General features: G+C 31.6%; 1 protein-coding gene across 4 annotated transcripts; it reads left to right on the top strand.

The window, feature by feature from the left end:
• The first annotated feature begins 4,640 nt into the window (after positions 1-4,640).
• LOC117167255 (acetylcholine receptor subunit alpha-like 2) lies at positions 4,641-17,234 on the top strand. Of its 4 annotated transcripts, none has more exons than XM_033352061.1 (8): positions 4,641-4,830; positions 5,853-5,897; positions 6,004-6,113; positions 6,300-6,480; positions 8,469-9,154; positions 12,481-12,509; positions 14,564-14,748; positions 16,808-17,234. In XM_033352061.1, exons 1-8 carry the CDS (start codon positions 4,654-4,656, stop codon positions 17,024-17,026), a joined length of 1,632 nt encoding a protein of 543 aa, XP_033207952.1. In that variant the 5' UTR covers positions 4,641-4,653; the 3' UTR covers positions 17,027-17,234. The 4 variants fall into 4 exon arrangements, with proteins under 4 accessions (XP_033207952.1, XP_033207951.1, XP_033207950.1 ...); XM_033352060.1 differs by lacking the exon at positions 12,481-12,509 and adding an exon at positions 12,438-12,466 and having other exon boundaries at positions 8,469-9,130; positions 14,537-14,748; XM_033352059.1 differs by lacking the exon at positions 12,481-12,509 and having other exon boundaries at positions 8,469-9,171; positions 14,537-14,748.
• The last annotated feature ends 8 nt before the right edge of the window (positions 17,235-17,242 follow it).

Here is a 17,242-nt window from a genome sequence, read left to right on the forward strand (position 1 = left end):
ACGCCAATTAGCACAAATGGTAAGTTCCGACAGTGCCTACAAGTGTGCCTACTGGCCGCTAGATGGCAATACCGGTTTCATATGTATACACCTGGTAAAGGAGCGCGAGCTACCTGGGATCCTTCCCCTTCCAGTGGGACCCTTACCCCTCACACCTGCCTTGGCGCGCTTAGTCGCCGGGATCGCCGGAGCGCAGGATCTATTGTCTATAATGACCCTAAATCACCTCCGATTACCGTTCCAACTTATTCACTCTAAAATTAAAAATAACTGATGCAAACTATTTAGAAATCATTTTTTGGGAATCTATGGGCTTTTACCAATCCATGGGTATGTCATTTCTCCTAAACAGACACAAATTAAATATCAACATTCCCTCATTCAATCGTGAAAATATGTAGATTCCGAGTATTTCTATTTTCAGACAAAAATTTAGATAAGGTTATTGTCGATATGCGCACAGTATTAAACAATAAAAAATTCTAGAAAACTTGATCTTTTCAAAGATTTCTTAAGATCTGAAGGTATTTATTTATGACTACGTTATTCATAATGTTAAATCCAAATTTCTGACTAAAAATAGATATTCTACGAATCTACAAATATTTTCACGATTGAATGAGGGAATGTTGATATTTAATTTTTGTCTGTCTATTAGAAATAACATACGCCTGGACTCGTGAAAGCCCATAGATTCCCAACAAATGACTTCCAAATAGTTTGCATCAGTTATTTTTAAATTTTAAGTGAATAAGTTGAAACGGTAATCGGAGGGGATTTAGGATCATTAGAGTCATGCGCTCCGTCAATCCCGGCGACTGAGCGCGCCGAGACAGGTGTGAGGGATAAGGGTCCCACTGGCAGGAGAAAGATTCCAGGTAGTTCGCGCTCCTTTGAAGTGCACCCGCATCGTAAACCCTACGCAGTACCTACCTTCGCGATACATTAGGAGGAGAAAGAGAGAAACTAGGAAGAAAGTTCCATCTTTTACAGTCTTCTTCTTTCTGCAATCCCGTTTGCCACATTGGTATATGAGGCCTTTATTGTTCCTATTTTTTTAAATTAGAATTTCCTTCACACTCATCGCAAAACTGAGATAAACAAGGAAATTTATTAGGCCGGTTACTTCAAGCTCTTTGTTGAAATCCCGAAAACTTTTCAGAAATTCCATTTTAAAACTTTACTAAGACGGCAGACTTGACTGACGATGCTTCGTAAACTGAATTACTTATCTTAAACTGAATTACCTACCTGTGAAGACCGAATTTTGAAAATTATTCTTGAAAATGTGATATAGGCTAAGCGGCCAATAATAAGAACCTTTTCAGGGCCAACACATTTTTCTAACGAAAGAATCAAAATGTTAAATCAATGTTCAATAAAAAAAGATGACGGGTCCCCATAATATGTAGACCTGCACTGTATCTCTCTTCCTAGTGTCTCTGTTTCTCTTCCTAATGTATCGCGATGGTGGGTACTGCGTAGGGTTCGCAGTGCAAATCTTAGGTCTTGTTGAAGAAAACTGTACCGCCAGCGCTCGACTCGGTCGAAACAATAGTCATATGTTTCATTTCATAAAATCCCCTCTTTTTATTGTTTCCATCTTTTCTTTAGAATTTCATAACGCTAAGAATTCAAAAATTATTATTTTCTTTTATGAGACTAAACAAAGGGTAGAAATTCAAAAGTGTATGAGAGTAATTTTTTTCGAAATTCGGTTTTTTATCAATTTTTTATCTACAATTGAAGGCCGTTATTTTGGCCTTAATAGCAATGCAAAATTCGAAATATTTTTCACTTGAGAATTTTTTTTAAATCGCGTTTTGGTAAGTCGAGGTATATTGGAAATTCAAAACTGTATAAAAGCCAATGGAACCGGGTAGTATACTTTTCGCTCCTGAGTTTCACAGGTAGGCACCGGCTGAAGGGAGCGAACGTCCCCTTCCAATGCTTGTATTGCAAATAGATTTGTATGCTTTTTTCCGCACCACCCTGGAGGTAAAGCACAATAAGGCGCGTTTATTTAGTAACATCCCCAGTAGGCCTAATCCAGGTGTCAATACTATACAATACTATACAATGTCAAAGTAATTCAAATAAGCATTTTGTCTATATAAATCTTTAAAACGAAAAGCATATAGAGACTTTTACTTTTTGAGTTCGCCATAATAACGCGATACTAGTTCAACAAAGGTCAATCTCGAAAGTTCTTTGGACTGATACATTTTAATTTGTTTTGAAACAAACGAATGCTTGCGTTTGGATACAATCTTATAGACTCTAGCTAGCTGCTTATAGAGTCTATCTCTATAAGCAGCTAATTTAATACTGTTTACATCATCTACGTGTAATTGTTTATGATTTTTATTGGCACTGTCACAAACAATTTTTGAAGGCCTGTCTGCAAGATTTTCAGTGGCTTTTCGTTTCGCAGTTGCTGAAACACCTTGCCTCTGCAAAAGGTGCATCTCAATTGCCTCATGACTGTGCAGTGGAAGGGGACGTTCGCTCCCCTCAGTCGGTAGCTGCCTGTGAAGGTCGGGAGCGAAAAGTCAATCGCCCAATGGAACCTTGTGGACGTTCTATGTTTTAACAATAACTTCCGAGGTTCTATGGTGTGTACGTTTCATATAATAAACATAAGTATGACTGAATGTTGCCTAAGGCTAGCGCTAATAAGAATTTGGTGTACTACTCGATATAAAAACATTCGCCTCAGTAACAAATGTTAATTTTCAAAGTAAGGATCGTCTCTAAGCATTATATGCTCGTTAAGCCTTTAAAAATTGAAAATGATAAAATTGTCTTGTATATCTGAATAGTGTATTTTTTTCTGAACATTCTGATACAAAAATTATTATTCTAGTCGCCGAAACATCGCAATATTATGGTCAATAGGACATTCATTTTTTTAAATATTTTTTTCCATAATGCATCACAGTGGCGTATCCAAGCGGGATGGGGTATTAGACCCCCCCCCCACCCCCTGAGTGTGAAAGAGGCATCTCTTCTTCCTTTCCGTATACCATCTCAGTTCTCCGTTTATCGGATATACTTCATATTCTCCGTTTATCCGCTAAACTTCAGCCTGAAAATATTTCTACAGAAAATCTTCACATAACGAAACCACAATCAAAACTAGCATTTTGAATCTACTTTCCTAAAAGCTAAAACTAAAATTTCTCGCTGAATATAGAAGAGCACAAATGGCAGGTAATCTATGGTACTCATTGTAAAATGAAATTAGTACCCATTTTCGCAGATGAGTTTCTCGGCACATAGTTTAATTAAATAGATTTTATAGGAAAGCAGAAAAGTGTTTTGTTTGCTTGAAGTTAGACACTTTTAAACTGTCAGTTATAGGGAATGTGTCAAGTAGGATCAGTAGAGTGAACACCAGCAAAACAGACAGACATGTTAATAACCAACATTTAAAAATTAAAATAATCTCAGTTTTTACTTGTACGCGATACAATGTAGTTAATATTGCTGCATTATTTATTATATAATTAAAAGCGTTGAAATATAAAATAATACTATACTACGTTGACCTATTATTATTATGGGGGGAAAAAAACATTTCTGTGTTGAAATGTTGTCACAAACTTATACTACCCAAAATGTCGAAGGCATTTTTGCTTAGAGTTGGATTTTTTTCTTTCTTTTTCTTTGATCATTTTGCACGGGGCTGTGCCGGTATATATCATCAGTCACGGACGCATTTTTATAATGCAATCCAGTGATCTGATGAGAGCAGTCTGCCCAGACATATTGGACAAAGCCAGGTTTTTACCCCATCATTGACGGAATGGGTTACAGTCAAGTACACGATGGGGGAACCTACAGCTTAAGGTGTGTTCCGAACCACCAGAACCTCAGTAAAGGTACATTGAAAAATTTCTAGAGGTACCGGCTCAGAGATCGAACCCCGGACCTCTGAGGTGAAGTCCAAGTGTCTAACCAACTGAGTAATTATTATTATTATTATTATTATTATTATTATTATTATTATTATTAGACTGAGTACGATACTAAATAAAGATTTTCAAAGTTAATGCTTAAATAGGAATAAAATAATGATAATAAATATAAAATTTAGAAATTTTATGTCCTACTATATATTACCCTAATTTTTCTCTGTGAGTAGTACCTCACTTTCTGTTCAGACATGAATCACCCGCTTTTGTCAAATCCTGGCTACGCTACTGATGCGTCATGCCGTAAATAATAAAATATTCGTAAAAAATTTGGAATAAATCGAAAATTAGTTTGTTTATCCTTGAATTGATATGCATTGTAGCACATGCATTTTAAAGTTCCATGGCGAGCGCCCGATACAACGTGATCATTATTACTTTTTATATACAGTTTTGAATTTCCAGAACCCCTCGACTTATACGTGGTCAAATTTTAAAATATTGAAAATATTGAAAAATGTCAAAATGCAAACGTTTTTCCCCCGGCTCAGAAAATTTGAAAACTGGCTCTTAAACACTTTTGAATTCCCATCCTTTAAATTTACTTGGTAATCAATCCAGTAATGCCTGTTTGCTTCCAGGCTTAATAATTATAGAACGAATGCTGATGCACATGATGCTGATAATGAATGCACGAATTTAGTTCGCATATCGTTGGAGCCGAAGAAAAATTGAGATGTTGAGGGAGTTCCTTCTAATTATCGCGGCTGGTTTCTGCTTAGGAAATCCAGATGCTAAAAGACTCTACGACGATCTTCTTTCGAACTACAATCGTTTAATTAGACCCGTTTTAAACAATACGGACACCATCGTAGTCAAATTGGGTCTTCGACTGTCTCAACTTATAGATCTTGTAAGTGTAATTTTTTCACAGAAATTCAATAACGGAAAATAAAATATAACACTTAAATAGTTTAAATTTTTAAATAATATTTGGGTATACTGCAAGTTTAAATTAATAATTTTTGTAATAAAAGCAAAATAAACTTGGGTGTCTATCTGGCCGGAAAATGACCGGGAATTTGATTCAGTGACCGATATTTTCCCCTTGAATGCACTAATATGCGAATGAAGAGTAATTATATATATTTGATTAGTCTAATTCTGAGTTGGAACCAGGGATTTCAGTAAAGAATTATTATTTCTACTTTGAGAAAAGAAGTTTGATAAAAGACAAGGAACAAATAAAACGAAACAAAAAATAACATCCATAATTACAATAGTCCTGACTTGGAACAGGGTCAAGGCCTTCAAAAACTGAAAAGTGTTTTTTGTAAAAATTCCAAATCGGGAATGACTTGCGTTAAAATAATAAGCATAACAATAAAATTATTGTAGGCATCACCGAAAATAATTTTTCCCTTATTTTATTCAGAATACTAACCTGCATGAACCTTACATTTTTTTAGCTTTAAATGGTTAAAAATGACTTGATGAAAGTTAAAATGTGTGCTACTGACAAAAACTGTACTTTTTAAATCTACACATTAAAACGATATTTGGATTCCTTCGCAGTTTATTACATCATTTCTTATAAATAAACTCCTAAAATGAGTAACAAATTGTCACCCAAGTATTTTATAGTTTCTTTATTCATTTGAAGACAGTTTGAAGTCCAGTTTTGTACCATTAAACCAATTGTAAATCCATAAATTGAGTAACCGTTTTAAAAGTATCTTCACAAATATTTCTGAGAGTTATTAATAAGTATTATGACTTAACATCAATTAATACAAAAATTACAAAATCATTTTTTTGATCAACTTTGGTTGATTTAACTTTTGCACAAAAGGAATAAACATTTTCTTTACTTTTGTAATTTTCCGAGTTGATTCTGATAAATAAGGCGTTTTATTTCTAAGTTTCCAATTTCAGAATCTCAAGGATCAGATTTTAACGACAAACGTATGGTTAGAACATGTAAGTTTCAGCATATTTTTTAAATAATTGTTCACAACTAAAGTTTATCCAATCCTTAAAAATGGAATCAGTAGTAAAACAATTATTATAAAAAAAACGTTTTTAGGAATGGCAGGACCACAAATTTCAATGGGAGCCAGCAGAGTATGGAGGGATGAAAGAGTTATACGTCCCAAGTGAACATATATGGCTACCGGATATCGTTCTTTACAATAAGTATGTAATTATTCTTTTTGATAAACTAAAATTTATAAGAAAATTTGTATTAAAATCTTGTTACGTTGCATTTCGATGGAAAATCTTCTAAATATTCGTGTCTAACAATAGAGACAATACAACATTTTAAATATGTAGACATTTTTCATATTATAGATACCCAAAAATGTTTAAATTATATTGCAGCGCCGATGGTGAATATGGTATAACGACAATGACAAAAGCTGTTCTTCATTACACTGGAAAAGTAGTATGGACACCACCAGCTATTTTCAAGTCATCATGTGAAATTGATGTTAGATACTTTCCTTTCGATCAGCAAATATGCTTCATGAAATTTGGATCTTGGACTTACGACGGATTTCAAGTAAGAAGAACCTACAATATTATACAACTTTGGCCTTACCAATCCAATAACATTTTAAAGTCAGGAAATACCACCTAGAAATAGTTTGATATTGCAATATATCCTACAGTTTTCTTTGATGGTTCCTCAGATCTAATGACAATTATTCCACAATTGACACAAACGAAACCAATCAAAATGTGTGACGTATGTGTGCCATATATAAATTGTATATATGTGAAAAATGTTAAAATTGAATATGTTTATCAATAAATTGGATAACCAAAGTGAGAAAGATATGTAAAGATTTATATATAAAGTATAATAAATTACTTTTAATATATCTTTATACATTTTTCATTTTATCTATTCATTTGATTGATCATTATATTCAATTTTAAGATTCAAAACATACTTACAATTCATATAATAGCACACACGTAAAATAATTAAATGTAAATGTATTAAAATTAGCATCAACATCAAGGGCTACCTCAACCGGAGCATCGACAGAAAGATCATTCAGCTCTTTTTCAGGCAACGACACGCAAGGCACTATTTTTGTTTTGAAAAAATTTCGCGGACCGCGTAAATAATCCTTCACCCATAAACGCAGAAAGCATACTCGATAACCGCTTTCATGGATTTCTCTGTAGATTATTTCCGTCAAGAGAGGATTTGACACCGCTTCTAACCACAACATACCCGGCTTTGAGTCCTTCGGAAATTGGCGATGCTTGACGTGACGCGACGATTGACACCCGAGAACAACACACCTCCGTTTGTTTAACTTTATAGTCATCGGATTCATTTTTTCAAATAAAATATATACTTTGGCACCGTTTGACACTTTGAATCTTCAAACCTTCAAATTCAATCACCTGTACCGACACGCAGCGCCAACAGTTGGCCGCAACTTGTACTATGCTTGAAATAATAATCATAATTCTTCATAATCGCCCATTAGAGTTGAGAGGGCCTGCCTATTAAGACATTAATGAAGTTTTTCGATTCTCCCTCTCTCTTACTTTTCCTCAAAAACTCCCCCTCCTGTTGCCTACTTTCCCTCCTCCCCTTCTCATACTATCGTTCTCCTGACTTTCCCCTTCACTTCAAATATACTCAAACTCTAAGGATACGAGCTCCAAACATTCGAATACGTTCGAGTGCGTTCTTACGCATTATCCCCGAAACCTAAACGTCGCAGGAGTGGGAGCCCCTTTCAAGGTCGTATCTTTGGAGTTCTCGATTCTCAAATTTCCCCCTATCTTTGGCGTTCGAGTGTACTAATCCTGCCTTTTCCGCACTTCCTTACCTACTTCTCCACTTCTCGCTTTTCCACCGTAGTCACTCTCATTTCACTACCAGCCTTCCCCTTCCACCCAGGAAAAAAGTACGATGGATGGGCGGAAACCTGACTGAACCTAGAAGGGTTTCTGCTCGGGGCTACGCAACCCTAATAACGATTTTTAAATAAAATTACTTCCAAACAAGACCCCACAGTGGCAAAAAGATTATAAAATATTTTAAACCATTTATCGCATCCACTTCAATCGGAATCTCACTCATAAAACTTTTCTTTCCGTCCAGCCCATCACTTCCCCTTCGTTCTCTATCCCACTCCACTCCATGAATTCCTCTACTTCTCATCCCCTCACTTAACTACTAGCCCACACAAACTCATCACTTCCCCTTTCGGAGAAAAAGTACACCGGTGGAACGGAAAAGCCACTGAAACTGTACGGGTTTCTGTTGGGGGATACGAAACCCTGATAACGATTTTTAAATCAAATTACTTTTGAAGAAGTTCCCAAAGTTTAAAAAAAAAATAAATAAAAGTGATAATCCAAACTTTGAAAACTCAACGAATTCAGATAAACTACATAATAATCTAAACGACAGCTGAGATTTATAAGAAAAGATCCAAATACCGCTATAAAGTTTAAAATTTCCTGAGACAGGCGGCGCATACGATAAGATTGAAATAAGTTTTATTCCCGAAAAAACAGATAGACTTGAAGCACAAGGATTCGAACGAGGGCGACGACAAAGTGGAAGTTGGAATCGACTTGACGGAGTATTATCCAAGTGTCGAGTGGGATATTCTGAGCGTCCCGGCGGAACGACATGAAAAATATTACTCCTGCTGTCTTGAGCCCTATCCGGATATCTTCTTCAATATCACCCTTCGACGGAAGACTCTCTTTTACACAGTGAACCTAATTATTCCCTGCGTCAGCATCTCCTACCTTTCGGTTCTTGCTTTCTACCTCCCAGCGGATTCAGGAGAGAAGATCGCCCTCTGCATCAACATTCTTCTTTCTCAAACAATGTTTTTCTTGCTCATCTCTGAAATCATTCCCTCGACGTCGCTGGCTCTACCCTTGCTGGGAAAATATCTCCTATTCACGATGGTTCTAGTTGGACTCTCTGTGGTCATCACCATCATCATCTTGAACGTGCATTATCGAAAACCGAGTACACACAAAATGGCTCCTTGGGTGAGGAAAATTTTCATACGGCGATTGCCGAAGCTGTTACTCATGAGAGTTCCTAAAGATCTACTCAAAGATCTTGCAGCTCACAAGATTTTTGGACGACGGTCCGGGAGCAAAAAGGATAAATTTAAGGATGCTGTGTCAGCTGCTGTTCAATCCGCTTCCATTGTTTCGTCGCCGGACTCTATTCGCTATCCACGAATAAGAGGTAATTGCAAATAACTTTTTTAAATATTGTTATTCGATAACTCTGTTGATTAAAAAAACTCCCTCTGATTGTACGTTTGGAGCGACCAAAAGACATACTGGTTTAGTAAATAATATTCTCGGGTTTATTATATTATTTAGAATTATTTTGAAAACACTTGAATTAAATAAATTTAGAAAATTCAAGGAATTTAGAGAATTCAAGGTATTTGTGCACTCAGAAGATTCAAGAAATTTAGAGAATTCAGAGAGTTCATGGAACATCGTTTATTTAGAGAATTGAAGGAATGCAGAAAATGCAAAAGCTTTTAAGGAAGTTGAAAGAAGTGAAAAGAATCAGAAAGGCTTTAAAATAATTTCAAGTAATTCAAAAAATTAAAGAGAATAGAAGAAGTTTAACAGTGCCGTAAGAATTAAAAGGAATTTAATGTGAATTCGAAATAATTATAATTAATTTACAAAACCAGAAAGTAAATTTGTGACGAGAAATAATGAAATTAAACGAAGGAAATTCTTCAAAGGACTTTATTTAATTGTGTACATACAATTTTTGATACGATATAAAGAATTGCAAATTCGTATTTGAAATAAATATGAAAAATGAACATTTAATGATTTCAATCGGTCAAAAAAATCAATACTTAAAAAAATAAAGTAAGGAGTAACATTTTTATCTTGAAAAGTAGTTTGATCTTTTTTTTGTAGATAATATATCAAGATTTCAAATTTAAATTTTATCTATTATTTTAGATTTATGTTGATAGAAAATCCCAATTTTAAAATTCCTTAAATTTTGTAGGGTTTTCTGATACGGTTTTTTAAATTTTAATTCCAAATTACCTAACAATATGAGGTCATGCTAAATTCAATCAATCAATGGTTACTAAAACATTTATAGATACCTTGATGATACAATTTTTTGGTAGATTAAATAAAGTTAGAACTTTCAGTTAGTCAATTTAAAATTTATTAAAGTCGAACCAGTCCAAAATTCCAGGCTTTCCAAATAGACTTTCCACAATCATAAGTTTCCGCAAATGATAGCTTATTTATCATTTATAATCATTCAAAATTAATGTACATACACTGAAAGATTTATAGATTGAATATTGTTCTTTAATTTAGAGACAGAAAATTATTTTTACCTTTTTAAGTTAGTATAATTTAAAAATTAGACGAACAAAGCATCTAATTTTGATATTGTTAGAATTTGAAAGTTTGACGTATTTGCTTTAAAACGCTCGAAATTAAGTTTTTTTTTAAAGAACAATCTTATAAAGTCTTATGCTTTTAGAAATTCAAATTCAAATTAAAAATTGGTATGATTTGAAATTCAAGAGCTTTTAAATAGTAAGTCTTTCAATATTTAAATGTGATTAAATCTTAAAAATTCAACTTATGCGAAATTCCAAATCCGGGCGAGAAAAATCAGAACGTTTGTCAGTAGAAAGGATTCAAAATTCCAAAAATCAAAACAAAAAATCTAGAATGTGAAGCCTATATGTTTTAAAGCTGAAAGAAATTACAGTATTTAAATTTGGGTTTGCAAATGTACAACTCTTAAATTTACAAATTTCCGAAATTGCTATTCATTTTCTATCTTTATTAACATTATTTTTTGCTTTGACCTAATGTAACTTTTTAAAAATCTATAAATTGGCCGTGGCTACGTATACCGAACCGATACAAAAAGCCAGATTTTTTCGGTACGTGTAGAAGAGACTCCCTTTTAAATTAAAAAAATGTACTGCGAGAAAGAAACCATAAGTTCAAAATTTATGCAGCAATAAAATTATGCAATCCTCTCATTTTTTCGGAAATTCGCTTTTTCTACAATATCAAACTCCCCTAGAAATTAAGAGCTTTTTCCTGTTTTTTCACGGAAGTGCATGATACAGTTTTTACGATTTTTAGATAATGCTGTTTAAAGGATTTTGAGAAAACATGTAGGAAGATTTTTGAGAGATTTCACAAGTTTATAAAATGTTTCCGTGAGGGTTCATATTATAGGTTTTTTGTAATAAAATAAGCGTGCTTTACAAGAGAAATAAAATAAAATGGAAGAACTATTCTCTATTTTGCGTTTTATCTGGGTTTCTCTATCAAATTCAATAGTGATGCACTAAATGTAAATACAAGAGCATTAAATCTTTCTATAATTGAACCCAATCGAAAATTACTGAAGAACGTTAGAGACGTGGAATTGATGAGGGCCTATCCTCTCTTCACTCAATCTCATTCATTTTATACGTGATCATGTGCTCCGCGATACATTTCCAATTCTGAGCACATTTAACCACACGTTTTATTTTCCCAAAAACTTAATGCATGAAAATATGGACAAAATTTGATATTTTAATTATTTTTAAAACAGTATTTATATAAATCCAAAATCAAAATGAATCAAATCGTACCAATTCTAATATTTTAGCATTGGCATCTTTTTTTTAAACACTGAAATTTCTTTATGGCATTGAGAACAAATTCGAATTAAACAAAAATTAACTTCTCACCATCAGGCAAATCCATTACAAGTTTTCAATTTTGTTATTTAAGAAAAAACTATTCTTTATATTTCTCTGTGGTAAAGTTTATTGAAATAAATAACCTTAGAGGAAAAAAGTAAGCAAAATATTTTTTCAATGAAATATAATATTTAAGAAAATGAGGGAAAATCACGAAGGAATAATAAGGAGATCTAACTTAGTTTCGCCACTTGGCAATAGAAATATTACCGTAAGTGGTCGGGACATTACAGGAAGATCTTAAATTTACGTGCGCAAGTGCGCACTTGTCCTCTTCCTATACATGGAAAAGTGTGCGAGTGAGAAAGTTTGTCAAATTGACGTAACTTAAAGAGGTTATGTTCGTTTGTTTTGATGCAGGTGGCAACATTTTTTCAATTAAAAGTTATAATTATTTAAATTATTAAAGTGCCTATTGATCTGGTTAACTGAAGGACTTTAGCGTTAAGACTTATAAAGGTAAAAGATTGAATTATAAAAATGGTAAGAATGTAGACTATAATGCAATTGTTTGATCATGAATTCTTGAAATTATAGTACATTATTATTTTTGAAATCGTACGTTGGAATGAAGAATACTGTTTTTTCTAACACTTCCAAACATTTTTTATCTTTAAAAAACCTGTATAATTGAAAATATAATCGATCTAGTTGCCTAAAATCGCGTCAATTTGACAAACTTTCTCACTCGCACACTTTGCCATGTATAGGAAGAGGACAACTATGCACCTGCGCATGAAAATTTAAGATCTTCTTGTAATGTACCTACCACTCACGGTAATGTTTCTATTGCCAAGTGGCGAAAGGCTTCCTACTGGTAGTTGGGTCTTCTCATTATTCCTTTGTGTGAAAAATGCAATTTTATTAATTTGATCCTGAAGCTGCCCCAAAAAAATTTTTATCGCTTACTTTTATTTTTGAATGCTCTTTTTAATAAACTAAAGAAGCCCGTAAATATTTTAAAGTTCCAAACGGCATTTTTTTACTCAAGATCCGTAACAATTCGTTTCCATAGGAGCTGTGAAAAATATTTTTCTTAATTTAATTTGTTTGTAAATTTCATCAAATTAAATAACCTTAGACTGAAAACAAGTAAACAAATCCCATTGAAATATAATATTTCAAAAAATGACGTAATGACGTAAAATTGAATAAATTTAGAAGAATTGAAGTGAATAATAAATATTTTAGAGAATTCCAAAGAATTTTTAAAAATCTCATAGAAATTCCTCATTTCTTGTCAATAAATTATTTAAATTTCCATTTAAATATTATAAAATCTGGTGAAATTCTATGAAGACTGATATTTCTGGAAATCCTGGAAAATGTATTAAAATTTCCTGTGGCCTTAAAAAGACCCTCAAATATTTCTAATCCTTTAAAATCTTTTAAAATACACTAAAATATTTTGAATGTTTTATATCCGATGGAATCTTACAATTTTTATAAATAAATTATTTAAAAAGAAATTAAAATAATACAAAATGCGATGCAATTACGTGGAATTTTATATTTGCTAAAATCTTGAAAAATGTATTAAAATCCCTTAAAATCTTTTAAAATATCCTACAACCTTGAACGACCTATAAAATCATCCCATATCTTTCGAAAATCTTTAAAATCCCATAAAAAATTATTATCCCTAAAAATCATTTTAAATTATTCAGATCTATTAAAAATTCCGTGAAATCTTTCAAAGAGAATAAAATATTTCAAATCCGATTAAATTACTGCAATGAATTGAACATTCTTTGGGACCTTTTAAAAAACCCTGAAATATTTCAATTTCTTTAAAATAGTTTAAAATATTTTGAAATTATGTAAAGCTCTTGAAAACTCGTTCAAATTTTTTGTAAATAACCCTGCAATATTTGAAATTCTGTGAAATATTTTGAAACTTTTTAAAGCCCTTGAAAATTTAGTGGAATTTTTAAAAATACATAAAATTATTGTTATTTCTTTGAAATTATTTCAAATTATTAAAATATAATAACAATATTTACGAAAATTAAAATAATTTCAAATATTTTAAAATATCTTAAAATATTGGAAAACCTTTGACATCCTACGAAACCCCTAATTTTTTGCAAATGGCCTCTTTGGAACATATTAAAATATAAAATCCCGTAAAATTACACGAAATTTTATAATATTTTTTGAAATCCTGAAATACTTATTCAAACCCGTTGAGAGCTTTAAAAATCCCTTAAAATTATCGAAATCCTTGGAAAACTTATAAATTCCTTGGAATATTTTTTAATATCGTAAAACCTTATAGGCCCTACAATATCTTCCCATATTATCCGAAATTCGTTAAAAAAAACCCCTAAAACCTTCCAAATCCTTTGAAATCACTTCAAACTAATGAAATCTATTAAAAATCTCTTGGAATCTTTTCAAACAAACTAAAATATTTAAATCCTATAAAAGCTTTTGAAACCTATTGAAACTTTTTAAAGCTTTTGAAAATTCCTTAGAATCTTTTAAAATAATATGAAAGAATAAAAAAAAATTTAAGAAAATTTAGAAATAGACATAGACCTGAATTTAATAGTGGCTATTTCAAAGTTAAATTTATTGAAAGAAAAGTGTTTTTTTTTTCGTTTAAGAAAGTGACTGAGTGACTTATCTTTAAAAAGTGTTGTAAAATAAAAGTAACTAACAATTACTGTCTGGTAGACCTGATTTTTATTAACAGTTAATTAAATTGAATCTTACGCAAATTCTCTGACTTTGGCCATTTTTTCAAAATTCCTGACTTTTCCCTAATTTCCAGGTGTTGTAAAACCTGCAGCCTCCCTGCTAATTTTATTCTAAATTAAGGAAAATGTTAATATTTTCTCATAGGTTGCAATGGCTTACATACAACAACAGCATACAACAGATTCCTTCTCGGAGGTCTAACTGGTTACAACGGCTTTCCAACAGTAATGTCCGGCTTAGACGAGTCCATGAGTGATGTAACTGCCAGAAAAAAATATCCTTTTGAGTTGGAAAAAGCTCTTCACAACGTGATGTTTATCCAACATCATATCCAGCGCACTGACGAATTTAACGCTGTAAGTTAAAGTTAAAAACCGAAGATCCGACAAATAAGATACATAAAAAATTTCCCTGAAACATTATAAAAATTACTTAATAACAATTACATACATCAAAGCCCAAAATGCCCTCAGAAAGGGGAAATAGGGTGATTTTTTAACAAAAATATGTAAATAATAGTGCAATAAGTTCTTTTCAATAAAATTAATGTATAGGTTTAATACTGAATTCAATATGAAACGCCTAAGGTTTCAAGTCGGAACATATTGCATTTTTATCAAAATAGTTGAAATATTAACCAAAGAAAAATATTAATTTTTCCCGAAAAGAAATTAATTTTTAAGAAATGAAATCGAATAATTTGGAAATCAATTTACCACTGAATACAACAAGATCAGTTTTTCACAAAAAAGTTAATTTTTAACTAAGAAAGATGATTTTTAAATGAAGTACTTGAATTTTCGATAACAAAGAAAATACTATCAGACCAAAATTAACTAAAAAACAGCGAATTTTCAACAATATTTTTAAATTTTTCACCAAAGAGATCAATAATTTTGTACCAATAGAATGAATGTCTAACAACTGAGTTCAACTTGCAACCAAGTAGTTAAATCTTTAAGACAAAAAATTCGAATTTTTTAGAGGACAGTTAATATCTCAACCAAGTACTTTTTTTAAAAAAGATAAAGTTTTAACCCAAAAGGATTAATTTTCTATCCAAAAAGACAAATTTTCAACAAAACAGTTAAATCTTAAAGCCAAGAAGATGAATTTTTCAACAAAAAAGTTACATTTTTATCCAAATAATTAAATATTTAACAAAATACTTACGTTTTTAACTAAAAACAAGAATTTTTAAAAAAATGTTTGAATTTTCAAACAAAAATATTAAACTTCACCCAAAAACGTTTTTTCAATTGACATGTTTAATGTTCAAGGCAAAAGGACGATTTTGTGGAGAATATTCAAATTCTAAATGTTATATTTTTACAACCATAATTATATTTTTCACAAAAGTGTTGAATTTTCAACCTACAATCATGTATCTTCAACGAAATAGTTGAATTTTCAAACCAGAAAAGATCAAATCTCGACCGAAAAATGGAATAGTTAAATTTTCATTTAATAAAATTAATTTTCAACCAAACAACAACGAATTTTGAACAACCTAGTTGCATTTCTCAACAAGTAGTTGAATTCTCAACCTAAAAACATGTCTTATCAACCCATTAGTTAAATTTTAAATTCAAAATAATTATTTATCATCAAAATAGTTGCATTTCCAAATAAAAAAGATAAATTTTTAGACAAAAATGGATTAGCGAAATTTTGAGTGAAAAAAAAATTATTTTCAAACAAAAAAAGAAAAAAAATTCAACAAAATAGTCGATTTTTCAACCAGAGATGAATAGTTGTTGAATTTTTAATAAAGAAAGATAAATCAACCAAAAATATAATATTCGATATTTTGACAACAAAATTATTTCTAAATAACACTAGAATCCAAACAAAAAAGCTTTTAAGTTTAATTAAAAAAACCGTTAAATTCTTAAGCCAAAAAGACGATTTTCTTTCAAGAAAGATTTTTCAACAAGAGAGAAACATCATTTCCACCAAATCGTTGAATTTTTAATACAAAAATATGAATTTAAAACCAAAAAGTTAATTTTTGATCAAATAGTTAAGTTTTAAACATAAAACTATAAATGTCTCAACCAAAAATGAAATAGTTGAATTTCTAGTAAAAATAATGAGGCATTTTCAACAAATTAGTTTAAGTTTTAATCAAAGATTTAAACCAATAAAATGAATTTTTAACAAAGTTCTACTTTCAATATAATAGTACTTTTTTCATCAAGAGATGAATTCTAAACTAGAAATAAAATAGGATATTTTTGAATTAAAAGGAATGAATGTCAATCAAAAATATTTTAATTTTCTTCCTGGGTTCTTTTAATTCAGTTCGCATTTAGGCGAAAAACCGTGGAAAGGGTGGAAAAGTGAGACGTCTGTAATTAAGAATATAGAAAGTAAATCTTTGACTCAAAGCTGAAATGAAAATTCGATTTGCAGGAGGACCAAGACTGGGGATTTGTGGCAATGGTACTGGATCGTCTCTTTCTTTACATTTTTATAACGGCTTCCATCGTGGGGACAGTTACGATTCTCGCCGAAGCTCCTGCCCTTTATGATGACACTAAAGCTATTGATATGGAATTGTCATCTGTCGCTCAACAACAGCTCTTTCCAGGAAAAATGCTGGAAAAACTCGAAAACCTGATGCCTCGCTAATTTATATTTTTTCAGAGTTCATCTTTGCACGCCGAGGTTTTTCTCCCTTCTAAAAGAACTATACAATCACAAAACACTGTCTATATTTCTATCTAGATAAAAAAATTTCTACTTTCGAATACTAGCGTGGATCTAGCGTTTGGGCGGAATCGAAATATGATAAAAAAAGTTTTAAATCTCTTTCGATTTCTTAATCTTTATTATATACTTAATATT

The sequence above is a fragment of the Belonocnema kinseyi genome, chromosome 2 (assembly GCF_010883055.1).
Source record: "Belonocnema kinseyi isolate 2016_QV_RU_SX_M_011 chromosome 2, B_treatae_v1, whole genome shotgun sequence".
Lineage (NCBI taxonomy): Eukaryota > Metazoa > Arthropoda > Insecta > Hymenoptera > Cynipidae > Belonocnema > Belonocnema kinseyi.

Coding starts and splice junctions, on each gene's coding strand:
- LOC117167255 (XM_033352059.1), top strand. CDS start 4,654: ATGTTGAGGGAGTTCCTTCTAATTATCGCGGCTGGTTTCTGCTTAGGA. Junction 4,831..5,852: donor TGTCTCAACTTATAGATCTT/GTAAGTGTAATT, acceptor TTCCAATTTCAG/AATCTCAAGGATCAGATTTT. Junction 6,481..8,468: donor GGACTTACGACGGATTTCAA/GTAAGAAGAACC, acceptor CCGAAAAAACAG/ATAGACTTGAAGCACAAGGA.